General features: G+C 36.5%; 1 protein-coding gene across 2 annotated transcripts in view; it reads left to right on the top strand.

Annotated features, from left to right (window-relative positions):
- Nucleotides 1-16,070, top strand: part of PRRC1 (proline rich coiled-coil 1) — a 32,803-nt gene extending 16,733 nt beyond the window's left edge. For both annotated transcript variants that reach the window (XM_009278513.2, XM_009278512.2), the window contains exons 4-8: nucleotides 695-797; nucleotides 6,134-6,297; nucleotides 7,670-7,773; nucleotides 10,431-10,533; nucleotides 14,294-16,070. In XM_009278513.2, coding sequence (XP_009276788.1) covers nucleotides 695-797; nucleotides 6,134-6,297; nucleotides 7,670-7,773; nucleotides 10,431-10,533; nucleotides 14,294-14,503 — 684 coding nt within the window. In that variant the 3' untranslated portion in view covers nucleotides 14,504-16,070. The remainder of the gene's footprint in view (nucleotides 1-694; nucleotides 798-6,133; nucleotides 6,298-7,669; nucleotides 7,774-10,430; nucleotides 10,534-14,293) is intronic.
- Nucleotides 16,071-17,127: the final 1,057 nt, after the last annotated feature.

Raw genomic sequence — 17,127 nt, 5'->3', positions numbered from 1 at the left:
AATTTCAATACACTTTTGACAAGAGACAGACTCATTAAGACTTAAGTACATTAAGACTATTTGCAAGACACAGGACAGTGTTTGTGTTTATATTTAATGAACTTTTAGGTCTGTCAGCAGCTCCACCTATGATTTGGCTGGAGAATGTAGACATTTTTCCAGCAATGTTTAGAATCTATAAATTGAGGACTTTCAGCTCAATTGCTCTAGAAATACGTGTTAGTAATGGGCCATTCAAAAATAGATCCTATTGTCTTTAAGAAGGTTAGAAAAGAGAGACTCTTCAGCTTGAGTCATCATGGTCTAAATCTAGCTACCTAGTCTGATGATACCTATAATTAGCATTGGGAATCTACAGCTTTGCTAAATGCTCAAGGCTTCCGGTCCCAGAATAGCACTAGATCAAGTGTGTTGCCCACTATCACTGATGGGGCTGTTTCTGCATTAATGCAGAAGAGGATGGTGAAGATGATATTTGAACTTTATGTTATAACTGAAGAGTTATGCACTGATAGTCATATCCTGTAGCGTTTGTGCTGAGGAGTGAGATACAATAGGTGTTACAAAGCGTAAATGTGGTAAGAAAAACACAAAGCAGCTTAATATTTGTTTTTTGTTTGTTTTTTAGCTGTAACATTTTGAGTTTCTTGTGAATAAAACAAGATAATATGGATATCTATTTGCTTAAACTTAGGGTGTAGCTGAGAATCCCATGGTGAAGTCTGTTCTTGATAAAACCAAACATTCAGTGGAGACCATGATCACAACGCTGGATCCTGGCATGGTTCCATATATCAGTAAGTATTTGTGACAAACCATTAAGTAATACATGTAAACATTAGAGAAGTTAATATAATAGCACACGACTTTTACACTTGAAGTTTGTATGTGTAGTGTGTAATTCAAATGTACTGATTTCTCAAGTGTATTGTCCAGTGAAATGCTCACTCTGGAGGCTTTTTTATGTTTGTCTTGAGGTTCATTTGACTTTTGTATTCCGCTGTAGTTCAGATAGTGGGTGGCATAGTAATACCCTTTAATTCAGATTGTGAAAGATGAGGATATTAAAAAGAAAAAAAAAATGAAGAGACCTTGTCTATAATCCCTAAGTTGCATACTGTTTTCTCCCACTGTGTCTGTATTTAAGCCTTAATGGAGTTGAGTTTAAAATACACTGTATGTGTTCTGTTAGCTCACATGCTTAAATACTACTGTGTAAGCTATCACATTAAAGTTAAAACAAGCCGAAAGGTAGGCATACTTAGGCACAGGACAGAGGTATTTTAAAACAAGCCGAAAGGTAGGCATACTTAGAGAGGCACAGGACAGAGCTATTCACATAGCTTTTGAGGCTTTCTTCTGACTTCCAGCTGTTCCACTTTTCTAGCCTAATAGTATTTATACTATTTTTAGGAAATTTGGCAAACCTGAAGCAGTTCCTGAATCAGTTAGTAGGAACGTTAAACTTCTGAAATGGTCTAATGAAGTCTGAAGTATTGCTGAGCATTGAGCCTGGAAAAAAAAGTATAGCATTTCAATTACAGATTAAAAATTAATAGGAAGGAGAAGCACTGTGGTATTCACCATTTTTTGTTTTACTTAAGTACGTTGCATGTCACATATAACTGACCTGAGATTTCTACTTCATTAAAATGGGGAAGCAAAAGATGTAATTTGTCCAGGTTGGTGGTTTGGTTTGGAGAGCATTGAGCCTGGAAAAAAAAGTATAGCATTTCAATTACAGATTAAAAATTAATAGGAAGGAGAAGCACTGTGGTATTCACCATTTTTTGTTTTACTTAAGTACGTTGCATGTCACATATAACTGACCTGAGATTTCTACTTCATTAAAATGGGGAAGCAAAAGATGTAATTTGTCCAGGTTGGTGGTTTCGTTTGGAGGGGGTTTTTTTGTTTGGTTTTTTGTTTGGTTTTTTTGTTTTGTTTTTTTCTTCCAGCAGTCTGGTAAGCAATTTTCCTTCTTAGTTGTGCCAGTACTGCCCTTTATCTGCATGTAGGTGAAGCTGGTCAGGAAACTGCTAAGGCTGAAAAGAAACTATTAAAATGTTTTTGCATTTTTTTTTTCTGAGCTATTTTTCAGCTGGACCTATTCTGTGATCCAGCTAACCACGTTGCTGCACTATTGTCCTAATCCAGTGGACAATATGTGGAATAAAAGGGGAAGATGACCTAATTGTTGAGTAGTAGTTAATTGTCTTACATTTAAGGGAAAATATCCCAGCAGCGGACTAGTGAGGAGATAGTGGGATATGAAATTAGTGAGAAAGTGTCATGGTTTAACCCCAGCCACACTAAGCACCACACAGCCGCTCGCTCACTTCCCCCCAGTGCGATGGGGGAGAGAATCAGAAGAGTAAGAGTGAGAAAACTTGTGGGTTGAAATAAAGGCAGTTTAATAGGTAAAGCAAAAGCTGTGCAAGTAAGGAAAGCAAAACAGGGAATTCACTACTTCCCATCGGCAGGCAGGTGTTCAGCCATCTCCAGGACAGCAGGGCTCCATCACACGTAACGGTTACTTGGGAACCGTTCCCCCCCCCCCCAGCTTCTTGTGCACCCCCAGCCCACTCGCTGGCAGGGTGGTGTGAGAAGCGGAAAAGGCCTTGACTCTGTGTAAGCACTGCTCAGCAACAACGAAAACATCCCTGTATTATCAACACTGTTTCCAGCACAAATCCAAAACACAGCCCCATACTAGCTACTATGAAAAAAATTAACTCTATCACAGCCAAAGTAGCACAGAAGGCCAGGCAGCAACTGAGGAAGTGTTTGAGAGGATTAGTGGGATGCAATGCAAAGTTACAGTAAATGTTGATTATGCACATTTTGGTGAATTGTATTTAAGGTTTCTATTGCAGTCATGACTGTCCCTTTTTAAAATAGGATCTGTCAGTATCCAATGACGTTTTGGATAGTTTGACACAGTATTCATTGGACAGAACAACATTACCTAGAGGAGGAAGTAATTCTAATAAAATGCTTTGCTTGTAAGATTCAGTTAGAGTAAGCAAATTCAGTGGTTATCTCAAAGTTCTCTAAAGTCGTGTTGGAAGGGAAAGCATCTGTATACATCTTGGCCATTAATATATTGCTTTTTTTTTTTGTAGTTGCAGGTTGTGGAAATAGGGCAGAGATTTGTAAACTTAGTATATACTTCCTTCTAGAAATGTTTTCTGGGATCAACAAAAGCCATGTCCTCAACAACAAGTGGCCCCACTTCTCTCTGCTCTGTCTCCACTGCGGCAATTCCAAACAAATTTCAGATTCCTCGCACCAAAGCCTGAAATTACTAAAGCTTCTGGATAAGGTGGCTGAAATACTTTTTTTTTTGTGTGAGCAAATAGTATTTCTGTAACCACTTTCTTGAAAAGAGCTGAACTGTTTTTATTGACACATTGTGAAGATGTCATCTGAGGCAAGCACCTGGAATAGAAAATTTCTGCCTGCACAGGAAATGGTCACCTTATATGCATAATCAATGCTTTTATAACAAAAGACGTCAGGGAATCTTAAATTGTATGTGGAACTTTCATTTCAGTTTGTAATACACAAGGTACAATGAAATTTCATGTTCAAGTGTCAGAGCTTAACTTAATGTGACACTTCTGTCTCTGAATTTACCAGGGTATATCTAATTCTTATATTTTAGGTTTTAATATTTCCATATTACCATAGCGTGTGACAGATCTTGTCAAAAATTGTTTCTTTTAATGCATGTAATATCTTTGTTTTCCTTCTGTAGTATCTGTGATGAACAAAGATATGCTTTTAATATATGATGATCCTTAATACAAAATAACATAATCTGTATTCTGCTGTTGCAATACATAAACATGGGGCACAGTTACCATTCTTAAGTTACTATGCAGTAATTTACTCTGTATGATATAGGTTAGTTTTCAGTTGCATTAAAAACTCTTTAACAGTTTTTCTATCCCTAGGCATTCAAACAACGCTAACTTCAGCAAAAGCCTGCAGTCAATTTTAAGCACTTGTTTACTTATGTTAACTTGATTCCTATCAAGAAGGAACCAATGAAAAAAGATACTCTCAATAATTTTTTAGTCCTGTTGTTACCCAGTGTTTAAAACAATTGCCTGAAGTTCAGTGATGTGTACACCTAATTCCGTTCAGTAAAGCAATTGATAAATAAAAAGTTAAAAAATAGCCTAAAAACCCAAATAGAATGTTTTACTACTGTTCTGGCATATCTCTGGTGATTCTTCATAAAAAGATGTTTCCTGTAACTGAGGTGTGCCAAAGACTAAATTGTTTTTTTCTTTAAAATTCAAGCTTCAGGCTTATCATTATCAATGGAGGAATTTTTCTTATATCAGGATAAATACTGCAGACTTTGTCAGCATGTGTAATTAGATGGAGTGTTAGTGTTTAGAAGGAAAACCGCTGGGCTCTGTTCTTTTTTTCTTTTAAGAGGTAGCTTAACATGTTTTTGTGCAGTCAGCGGGCCTGGGAAATGACAGGTTAGAAGGCTGTTTCTCCACTAGTTTACCACTGTTGTCATAAGAAATGACCTGCTGGATCACAGAATCACAAAGTGGTGTAGGTTGGAAGGGACCTCTGGAGGTCACCTTGTCCAACCCCCCTCCCTCAGCAGGACCACCTAGAGCCAGTTGCCCAGGACTGTGTCAGGGCAGCTTTTGAATATCTCCAAGGATGGAGACTCTGCCACATCTCTGGGCAACCTGTGCCAGTGCTCAGGCACCCTCACAGTAAAAAAGTTTCTGGATGTTGGGCAACCTGTGCCAGTGCTCAGGCACCCTCACAGTAAAAAAGTTTTTCTGGATGTTCATATGGAACCTCCTGTGTTTCAGTTTGTGCCCACTGCTTCTGGTCCTGACACTTGGCACCACTGGAAAGAACCTGGCTCCATCCACTTTGCAGCCTCCCTTCAGATACTTGTACATATCAATAAGATCCCCCTGACCCTTTTCTTCTCCAGGCTGAACATTCCCAGCTCTGTCAGTCTTTCCTCACAGAAGAGTTGCTCTAGTCCAGTGGTTCATCGAGCTCAATTGTCTGTCTTCAGCAGAAGCAACAGGAGATGCTGTATGGTAAATGACAGTAGATCTGGTGATTTCTGTAGTCCTTTCTCCTTGTACTCCTCCATCATCCACAGCCATTGGGCTAAGGATGACAAGAGGGCATGCCCATACCTATTACTTGTAGTGCTTGCTTGTGGACATGTTGTCCATTAATTTGTCCTTTACACTTGCTGATGCAGTTTACTTATGCAGCTTTCTCTGATGTCATAGTCCGTGTTTGAAAAAAGTTTAAGCTGTTCTTAAAAAAGCTTGTCACAGCAGGGACAAGTTTTATGAGATGTTTTTACATAAATTAAGTTTGATAATAAAAATGATCCAGCTGTGATAAAAGACAGATGTGAGGTATAATTGAGCTCATCAATCTTTTGTAGTAGTTTTAGATTTCTTTTAATTCATGAACTGTTTTGTTTTATTCTAAAAAATCTTAGTGAAAACTCATCCTTCTTTATGGAGGTACCGCCATATGGAGATCATTCAGGAATACTTACAACTTTTTGGTTCCATAGATAATTAGTATCTGAAAACAGGATAAAGCTGTAGGGAGGCAGACAGGCAATAAAATTACACTGAAATTCACAGTCCAAGGACAACTAGAAAGTAATGCGAGCCTTTCTTTTAAAGCTTATGTAATTTGACTGCTGTTCACTGGATTTTGTGAACTGCATCTGTGTTCTTGGTCCCTTTCATAAGGAAGAGTTTCTGTGTCACACCAACATTGCTTACCACTTCCCAGAACACCAAAACGTCCTTAGAAAAGGATGTCTGAGTTATTCTCGTAAATCCATGAATTGTCATCTTAAATGAGTGGTATGGTTTTTTTCAGGTGCTGAACAACCATCAGTTCCTGTTATCTGTCTTTCATCCATGAATCACTTAGCTATTCGTCTAACTTTTACTTCCTAACTTGTTACTTCTGCTTCATGAAAGAACTTTTGTACAGTGCGTGAGAAAAAGACCAACTGAAGCATACTCTTAAGATGTAGAATGTATTTGAACTAGCTTATAATGGAAATGAGGAAAAATACATGCATATATATATGTGTATTTTACAGAAACTGGGGGAGAACTGGACATAGTGGTTACTTCTAATAAAGAGGTAAAAGTCGCAGCAATTCGAGATGCCTTTCAAGAAGTCTTTGGAATGGCTGTTGTTACTGGAGAGGCTGCACAGTCTAACATCGCACCCCAACCTGTGGGCTATGCTGCAGGTTTAAAAGTAAGTTGATATATAACAGTACTAAAGTATCTCTAATGCAAAGAGAGAGTGTGGAAACATTCACCCAGAAGAATCTCATTTTCCATAACGAGAAGATCAATTTGTGGGACAGGTAAACACAGGTAAAAATCTTTTTTTTTTTTTTTTTTCTTGGTATTGCCATCTGGATCATTAGATCAGTTTAAAGCTGCTTGTTGAAATAGTTTTTGGGGTTTTTTTGCAAACACATTCACAGCAAATGAATTTTCATGTCGGTTTTCTTACATTGTCATTGATTGCCATCACATCTAGCATACATTGTGATATTACTGTAGTTTCAAAGTATATCAGGCATTTCTTCATAGTCTATTGCTAGCACACCATGTTGGGAATGTTAGAAATTAAAAGAGACTCTGTGAGACCGAGTTGTCTCCCCACTGATTCTATAGATCAAAGGTAGTTTAATCAACACTTGTCAGGGATCTTCCCGAACAGATCTATGTTATGTTTAAAAAGTAAGAATTCATTGTGCAGCGTTGCAAACAGCTGTGCTGGCCCAGAGGAAAGCTTAGCAAAGGTTGTTTCATCAGATTTTAAAAATGTACATGTTCGTCAGGTATATCTAGGTGCAACCACCTCCTTGGCCAATAACTAAAAACCTTGAAAACAACTATTTAATACTCTGTTTCTAAAATGGAAGCAAATAATTTACTCATTAAAAAGGAAGTATTTTCTCCTAAGTGCTGTGGCAGTGTTCACAGCTGAGTAAAGCCTACCCTCATAGCAATATATTAGCTGATACAATTTTATATTGAGGTAAAGGAGGATAATGTATATGTTCCTTTACCTGTTCAGCTACTGCAGCATAGTAGTAGTAATATTTCTATTACAACTTCAGAGTGATAACAGGTTTGGAGCAAATGATTCCTACATTTTAGTTGGATAGGTACCACAACAAAGAGGTTCTCTCCCTTGGTCTTACAAAGTTGGTCCAAAGCTCTTAAAGATCTAAACCCAACAAATCTTAAGCTGCAAAAATGTCAGTGTGAGTAACAGAAATGTATACTGATGCTCTAACAGTGAAACTTGGCACAGTTACAGGTTAGGAATTCTTTGCATGGTAATCTAGGTCTTTTTCATTGAAAAAAACCCCAAAAATATTTAATTAGTTTTATCATAGTTTTTGTTACTGTTTGGGATGCCATTATGGCTTTTGATGACTTTTGTTTTTTGTTTTTCTAACATTGAAATAAGAGTCATTTTTCAAAATCTCTCATATTTTCTGTTTAACTTGGAAAGTATGTTCTAGAGTTCTTTTTGCATTCATCTGTAAGTATTGTACTATGTTGTGATTCAAAGACAATGTTGTCTAACAGCTTATGTTACCATTTAGGGAGCCCAAGAAAGGATAGACAGCTTGCGTCGGACAGGAATAATACATGAAAAACAGCCTGCTGTATCAGTAGAAAACTTCATTGAAGAATTGCTTCCTGACAAGTGAGAACTTTAAATATATTCCGTGGGCAGGGGGGGAAGGAATATTCTTTGTTGACCTAAAGGGGCCTATAAAGAGTTGCTGGCAGTGTCACTCTGAGCAGAAGAAAGGAAAGAGTCTGTCTTCAGTATTGCTTTGGCAGACTTGATTTTGGTGATGATCTTCAGCTTTTTGCCCAGACATCTTGAGACTTTAATATACAAAATCCTTGTCAGGTTTTTCAAGATTCACAATTTAAAAACACAATGAAGTTATACTGAACTGACAAAATTAAGGAGCTGTAAAAGTTGGAATTTGGCTAGTAGTTTGCTCACTCTCGTGTGCACACTCTCTCTTCTCTTTCTCTGAAATTGTGTTCGCTTCAGAAAGTATATTAGGAGATGTTCTGGCATTTGTAGTAATATCATTTTATCAGATAATGTGTTATCCATTTTCCTTTCACCGAGAATGTACTTACTACTTTTAATTTGCACTGCACAGACATAACAATGGTGTTTTCAAATACATTACTACTTGATTTCATAACATGCTTTTTGACAGACATTTCTTGAAGTAGCTTTATAATTAATTTCCAAAACATTAGGACAATATCATGTTTTTCTTAATGAAAACTTAAATAGTTTTGTTCTAATGTTTGCATTTTTGTTCATGTGGTGGGCTTTGGTGGGGTTTGGTTTTTTTTTTTTTTTTTTTGACACATACTCTGCTCTTGCTCCATTTTTAAAGGTACATTTAGTATCCTTAGTGGAAGATGGATGGTGAATTTTCTGAAGTAAATAGAATTAGGAAGTGTTTTAATTTTTGTTTAGTATTTATTTCCATCTAGTCTGATTTAGATGTTTTACCGTATTTCCACAAAGGAGTAACTATGACAATGAGATCTCTGTTTCAAAATAGTTGCTGTTCTCGTCCTTTGAATTTACTCATTCCTGAATCTGAAAATGTTGCTTAAAGTACTCAACATGAAAGAGCTCACCCAGGACTGCAGTGTTATTGAAAGCAATGCTAGCTCTTCTGTCCAGATGTTACAGGTCCCAAGAATGTCTTGATCTTCCATATTAGTTACAGTAGAAACAAAGAATAACTTAATGCATGCTTTAATTTTTATTCAGTAGGCAACATTGAAAGCTTCCTTGCATGGTGTTACAAAAAACATTTGAACTATTTTTGGCCCTTGCTTTTTTCTGCAGTGAAATGATAGGTCACAGTGCTAGTAATTGATTAATTATTATTCTGAAGTGAGCATTGTGGTGTTACAGTTCTAATATGGGGGATGCAGTCAGCGTTTTGCTGATGTTGTTTACCATACTCACGCATGTCCAAAGGAAAGGAGTTTCCAAGTAACCACCCACCAATACTAAGAGCCCTACACCTAACACTTAACGTATCAGTCACTGCTCACAGCTAAACTTCTCGGTTGTCCATCAGACAGCTGAAGGACATTATTTCCCCTTCCAATTGCATGTCCTGAATACTATTTGCAGAAAAGGTTGCAAACTCTTTTATGTGTGTTTTACCCTTTAGACTAACTCCTTTATTAATTGGGAGCAAGTTATCTTTAACCATGAAGCTTTCTCAACAGTCTTTCATAGTTGCAAGTGAGGTAGTCCTCTATCACAGAGCATTCCAGTGCCCTGTTCCCCGCTACGAAGATGATGCAAGTGAAGTACTTCTTCCTGTCTTGCTCCACTAAACTCTTAACATGAAGCTTATGTGGCCCAGCCAGTCGTTTCTTAAAATTGGAGTCTTGCATTTCTTTTTATAACAACATCCTTCCTTCCCACACTTTAAAGAATAAAATACAATTTATATGTAGACACATGTAATATATATGAAACAACAACTACGATAATATTTTCCTTTTTAAATCTTCTGTGATTCTTGGCCTTGATTTTGTGTTTGTGCTTTCCCTGGAGTATGTTTCTCCTGTGGCAACTCAACTGTAAAACTGTTTTAGGAATTGAATACATTGAGGCAGTGATGATGCATTGCCGTCGGTTTTGTTTGGATCATGTCGGTATTGTTAGTTTGTTGATCGGGAGAAATGATGTAATGTTTTTGCAAGCTAGATAGGGAACCATTTCGGGTACTGCTTCAGTAGTAGCCTTTACTGTGTCTGCTACAGCAGGCACCATCTTTTCTGAAAGGTGCAGAGGTGTTTCTCTGAATAAATCATTTAAATGATTGTTATAGGATTAGACATACCAAAAAATCTTCTGCATATAGAACATGAATGATAAACAGATTTTTCAGATTTTTTTTTTTTAGTTTGGGAAGGTTATCTTAATGAGAAACATTCTTTCAAAGATTGAATGAAAACTTTAGCATAATAAATATAGGCAAAAGAACATCTCTGCACACGTGCCCACCCCACCAGCTTTCTTTGTTTCTTTGAGCTGTAAGTTTCAGGTATTTTATATATTTTTATGTATATTATGTATTTTACATGCATATACATGCACGATAATTTTTTATATATATAAAAATTGATATATGTAAATTTTACTTGAAAAATACTAGAACACTGATGAAACTCATTATTACATTATTACTACATTTGTAGTAGAGTTTGTAAAATGGTCATAATTCAACTGCTAACATGTTGTTTTTCAACTGAGTGATAACTCAGTACTCTAAAGTAACTTGCACGTCATTGCAGGTGGTTTGACATTGGATGTCTGATTATTGAGGATCCAATTCATGGAATTCATCTGGAAGCTTTTACCCAAGCAACACCAGTGCCTTTGCAATATGTTCAGCAGGTGAGTTTTCTGTTTTCTTACCAACGTTGGATTAATGGTTGAGACATAAGACTTAAGTTTTAATTTCATTTATGATGTCAATTCTTACTGACAGTTACTCCACTTGAATGTTTTAATTTATGAAACGAGGATAAAAACTATTTTTGAATCACGTTGACGTATTACCTAAAAATCTTTAGGCATTTGTGGCAAAGCAATTCTTGATCAAGAGTCTCATTCTGGAATACATGGCACTTGGAAGCACTAGTTTTACTTTTCTATTAATGAAGAATAAATATTTCAAGAAGAAATTAAGCAAGAGGAAATATTAACCAAGAAGAAATTAACCACAAAGAAGTACTGCCTCAAAAAGGAAATATAACTTTAATCATTGAAATCTTGTCATCAGTTGGGTTCAGTGACTCAAAATTAACCCTCATGAATCTTTACATAGATAAAATAAGAATACTCATTCTTCCTCAGGTGCAGAAGGAGGTCTTTGCAGCTTAAGTAACGCACTAAGAAGTTGCACCAAGGAAGTGCAGTAAGCACTCGTATCCATCCGAAGGCTTGGTTTCCTTTCCTTAACTTATTTCACATATGTATTGGAGTTTCATCTAATGCCAACAAAACTGTGTCATAGTGAAGTGTCTGTGTGCACACATGTGCATGTTAGCAATTCAGTGAAGTAGCTTACACTTCATTTAGGCACAAGTTTATAAATTGAGATCTTACCACTCAATTTTTAATAAAGCTTATAAAGCCTCGGTAATTGTTAATTACCAGCAACCAGACAGCATACTGTACTGATTAGTATTCCAAAACCTCATTCCTAATAAATAAATAAATAAAGGATACCCCTTCTTCAGATCTGTGCTTGGACTTAGTTCCACCATGAACGTGTAGACTCTCACCTAAAAGCCAAGACTGATTTGCTCTTCTGACTGTGCTATTCTGACACGGATGTAAAATTTCTGAAATTGAAACATTTAAATCTTGGAAATATCATGGTTCATCCCAGGGAAAATAATGCAGTACTATGCAGTTCTTAGATATCACCAATAGAAGTTTTTCATCAGATTGTTTACATTTCTTTGAGCACACACTGGGAATTACTCCAAACTCCAGTTGCTGCATGTTGCCTGACAGCAGATAGGAGTCATACATTAGTTAACTGTGGTCTGAAAATTCTTTTTAAATAAATGTTTCTGTGAAGAATTTCAAAACAAAACTATTTGGGGTTTGGTCCTCAGGGGTTTGTTTTGAGAAAACAAATAGTAACTGTTTAATTTTTTTTTTTTGGTAGTACCAATTCCAATAGAGTGAACATTTGTGGGATTGGTTTTAGTTCTTATTTTTCAGAGTTCTTACAACTTTGAAAAGCTGATGAGTGGCAAAAGGAGAAATACTGCTCTGTCTCTCTGTAGTTTTCCACAATGCTTTTCAGAGAGTGGAGAAAGACGTGAAGCTACAGGAAAAAAATATTAATTAAGCAGATACAACTTCATTGACTAGATGATCTTTAAAGGTCCCTTCCAACCCAAACCATTCTATGATGCTGTGAAAATAGGCACAGCAATGTGAAGTTACTACTTAAATAATTGTCACATTCTCTATGGAGCATTGGTATGGACTAAATTATTTTTTTAAACATAAAGCACAATAGGTATCTTTGATTTTTGTTTCACAGAATATTCTCTATTTTTGTAATTTAAAAACTATAGTTAATAGCTTAACTTTTTGAGGATTTTTTTCTCTTAGGTAAGCATACTTTGTAACTTTGAAAAGTAGCGTTTACCTTGCAATAGCAGAAAACGTTCTTGTTTTAACTTTTATGCAACCCATGTAGTGTATAGCTTGGTGTATAGTACAGATTCAGTGGAACTGTAAGCCTTTAAATTTGATTTAGATCAAATTCTGCTCTCCTATTTAAAGAAAACAGTTCTTGTATATACATCAACAGCAAAATATAGCTTTGTTTTTCCTAGTCTTGCTATTATATATTTCAGCTAATTTACACATAATGCGTGGTGGTGAATCATTGGGTTTTTTGTGTGCATGCACTAGTTGCTACCTTTGTTCCCATTATGTCTCTTAGAGAATCAAAGTGGGTTTCTCTCAGGGGTGTGCAAGAAACATATGTTTGTATACATCCAGTCCAATATCTTTAAGCAAAATCTAGATTACAACAGGAAAAAAACCAGCAATTGTATAGTTGTATTTCAGCCTAAGAACAGAGAAGAAGTATGTGTTGGACAGGCAATGTTATTTGTTATTCACAGTACAAAAGATTTAATAGAGGCAACATTAAAAGCAATTATGTTCTTTGAAATTCTTGCTAGCTATGTGTTTTATTGTTCTGTGTAATGGAAATAGTGCTAAAACTGACTGTATAGAATAGATACTCTTTTGTTAATGTCTCTACCAATGGCATAGAGTTTTCTGAGCATATAATATGAGACTCATGGCTGTTCATAACTCTAAATATTGCTTGATTTGAGGAGGTAAAAAGGTGGATTTGAGGCCTTGTTTCAAGACCCTTTTTCTGTTAAGAGACCAGGTGTCATCTTGTTTTTGGCTGAGCCAGAAATTGCAACCATGGTGGGAAACTACTGCAAGGTGGTTTATTTATTTTTTTTTTATTTTATTTGAAGTTTGCTGATTTTTAGCAGTAAAAATACCAAATAATTAATTTATAAAGTTATGTGCAATTGTGGATCATAATGGAGATATCATAATCAGATATTCAGTCCCTCCTTACAGCTAGATGCACTCTTATTTACTTCTTACTGCCAATATGTTCTGACTAATAAGGAAAATTTCCTGTTCCTTTGCTTAAGAAATCTGCCTTTTATGTAGCTCTTGATAAAAACAAGTTATTTCAATATTGGAGCAGACTGCGTATTCTAACAAACTTATATATGCTGTTTTTGTTGCAAGACAGTAGTTTTAGGAAGGCTGGAACACACTAATGAACTTTGATCTGCTGCACATGCACTGGAAACAGACTAACTTGAATATTTGTCAAAATAAAATCTGAATGAAGAATTGGGCCCAATGTGCAATGCTATGAAGAACTGAGTAATACTAAGAACAGCCTTACTGAGGCTAAAAGTCTTCTACCCTTCATTGTATGTGACAGTGGCCACAGGTGGTTGCCTAGGATGAGCATCAGATGGGATAAATGCAGTGATACTTCCCCCACTGTTTCCCTTCTGCTTCCAACTTCAGGGAATTACAGTATGTAATCCCTCTCTGATCTCATGCAAATAGCTGAGTCCTCCATTTCTGCCAGGCTCAGCTTTCTTCTTGTATTTGGCTACTTGCCTGTTTCAGAGGGACATTTTAACTGTTTTTAAAACATTTGGAGGATAAGAGTCATTGTATAAATATGTATGGTTATTGATTCTATCTGTTGGCTACTTCAAAAGAGAAAACTACGTCCTGGTAATGGCAGAATGCTTTACTCTCTTAAGCATCATATTTTAGTTTTATACTGTTCAGATGTCATTTGGATCATGACATACAAATCCAAAAAGTATAATTGGCTAGGCAAATTACGGGGCAGTATGAAATTTGGATTCTGATGCCCTTTAATTTGCCATGTAGTCCTATTGATATTGACGGTTGGCCTCGGTGGTCTTAAAGGTCTTTTCCAACCTTAATGATTCTATGATTCTATGTAAGAGTGATTACTTAGGAAAGTTGGTAATGGTGAAGATAGAAACAAAACTACTCATTTCAAACTCTTTCAATAATCACTTCTCAAAATGTTACACAGGCTAAGAGTCTCACTCCTCAGGACTACAATCTGAGATGGTCAGGCCTGTTGGTGACCGTGGGCGAAGTGCTTGAGAAGAGTATACTGAACGTCAACAGGACTGATTGGCACATGGTATTCACTGGCATGTCCCGTCGACAGATGATCTACAGTGCAGCTAAGGCTCTAGCAGGAATGTACAAACAACACTTACCACCCAGGACTGTTTGAAAGAAGGCTGATCCATGACACTAAGGAATACTGATTTTGATTCTAGAATTTAAGTGAAAGCTACATACTCTAATTCTCAGTGGATACAACACAGATTTGTAATCTAACTGTAAACTGTATTTTACTTTTTAAGAAGTGAAGGTCATTTCCAATAGTGGAAATGAGCAATTTTTAACTACTATATGATTTCCAATATGATTCACAAAACAGGAAATCAGAACAAACATGTATTTATAACTGGGACAAATAGCATTACAGTTTGTAAAGTGGAATGTGCTATTATTTGACAACTTACTAGGCATTTGCTGAGATATTTTAGTTAGTATCCATTTTTAAAGAAGGGGTTCATTGTTTAGCTGTTTCTATTATATTAGTAATATAAACATGTTGACAGCATAACACACATATGCATTTCAATCCAGAGAGACTACCTTCTGTATTAGATGTTTTCTTAGGGCCTGTGCTTAGGTGGTACTTAACACCTCATAGGTTTGGTGTCTGTATATAAGTTCTCAGGAGTGATGCTGAGTAGTTTGTACAACACGTAACAGTGAGCTGCTGAAGAAGAGCACAAATCCATGCCCCATTAGTTGAAGTTGTTGCTAAATAATTTTGAAATCTTATTTTCCATGCTGCATCTTTCTTCTTTTTATGTAACAGTAATGAAATTCATGTCCAATTAAAACACTAGACAAATTTCAAGTTGCTTCAGTGGGTTTTAGATGAGGTACCACATACGCATGAAATTATCTCGGCAGTTTCAACAACGTAATTTACTCCAGTGCTTCCAAACTTCATATTTTATATGGAATTATGTAATTTCTTCTATCAGGTTGTGGTTGTCAGCAATTTGATGTGGAAAATGGTGAGATGTGTATCACTTGCTATCCTGGGTTTTCTAAACATTTTTAAGTCTTAAATGCTTTCTTGATGTCATGAGTTCACTGTTTCTCATATGAGTCTTCAGTGGTGTCTGATTTTCTTCATGGCTATAAATGCCCTCTATCCAAGCTCACACAATCTTAAATCTTTATTTAGAAATATGGAAGTAATTGTGAAGAATATATTTTGGTAATAATATTTTTTTTAAGAAATGAACAATAAACAAATACTTTTTGTTTGCCTTAAAAAAGCAGATTTTCAGCTTATATTGCTCTGCCTTTACCTTTCTTAGATGCTTTCAAAGGACATTTTTATATACAATATACTGTTAAACCAGCTCATATTTGTACCCAGTGAAAGCCTGCCTACTTCCAAGTAATATATTTTGCCTTAATTGGCTTACTCTGTAAATTAGTTGAATAAATGTTTTTCCTAGAGGATTGTATCTATTTTAAAGGTTTATTTTTTTAATATAGCTGATGAACATTTGTGTATTGAAATTATACTTACATGGTCAAGTTACAAATTTGGCACATACTTAAATGCCTATCTTGTCTGAAAAAAACCAAAACAAACCTGACTCTTGCAGTCTTGAGGTCTCTTGTTGGGAGCACTTCTTTGTATCATAAACTGAAAGGATGATACAGGGACTTCTGTTTGTCATTGTTCAGTAAAGGTGTCTTTGCTCTTACTGTAATTTCAGTTTGCAGTGTATAGTATGTTGAATGCTGCCCTTTTATCCCCTGCTTACAGCATCCTCCATGATGCAGACGAAGAGGACATGAAATCATCAGTAGGTTTATGTGCCCTGGCATGAGTTAAAACTGGAGAGGAATTTCCATTTTCTTTCTCCCTTTCCTGGCCCTGGCCTTCACTGTTTTTCAGAGGTGATAAGAGTGGAGGCAGAAGGCGGCTTCTCATTTTGCAGCATCTGGTTCATTGTGGTGACGTTGTCCCAGCATTCCAGCTGTCTTGTGAAGCTGCTAATGTGGCATACTCCAAGGCTGCCCTGTCCTGCCTTAGAGAATTTTTAGGTCTCTTTTCTCCTGTAGAAATCCGCTTTTTTTATGCCAAAATGAGAGCGACTGCCCACTCTTCTCTCTGTGTACTTTCTCGTCGTGGTTGGGTGCTGGGATGTGACGTGGTCAAGTGAAACGGTCTTTCTCCATCCAAAATTTCTGGCTTGATGAAGGTCTTCTGATGTAGTTTTGACTGCTCACCCAAGAATTAAAATGGCCTAACTTCGTAACTTTCGATTAGTTCCCTCCTTTTACTGAGCACTGCTTGTTTATGTATATATATAAAAAAAAAAATCCTCACATAAAAGCCAGGAGCTCAGCTTCTTCTCTGAGAGGCCAAGGAAAGGAAAAATGTCAGCACTATGCTCTGGAAAGCTTACAAAATTTGAAATTACTTCCTAGCTGAGTGAAGGCCCTTTTCAGGGTCTGAGTTGCAGTTGGCATGGATGAATTCTGGAGGAAGTTAAGATAACATTCAGCTTTTTACCATCTGCTGGCTCGTGTTGTGGGCAATAATAGGAGAGGAAGCTCAACAGGTAGGACACTGACATCCTGTGTTAAATTTATATTGAAATCAACTTAGAAAAGCAGATACCAGAACGCACTTGGACATGTAAAGACAGTTCTCAACTGCTAGTCATCACTGTAGATACAGCTGCAGAAGCCATTTCTGCTGCTTTGTGAATGGGTAAGTTTGCTCAAATATGAGTGTCATAAACAAAA

Source organism: Aptenodytes forsteri, unplaced genomic scaffold (genome assembly GCF_000699145.1).
Source record: "Aptenodytes forsteri isolate BGI_AS27 unplaced genomic scaffold, ASM69914v1 Scaffold402, whole genome shotgun sequence".
NCBI lineage: Eukaryota > Metazoa > Chordata > Aves > Sphenisciformes > Spheniscidae > Aptenodytes > Aptenodytes forsteri.
The sequence above is the reverse complement of the archived record's forward strand: the minus strand, read 5'-3'. Positions and strand labels throughout refer to the sequence as shown.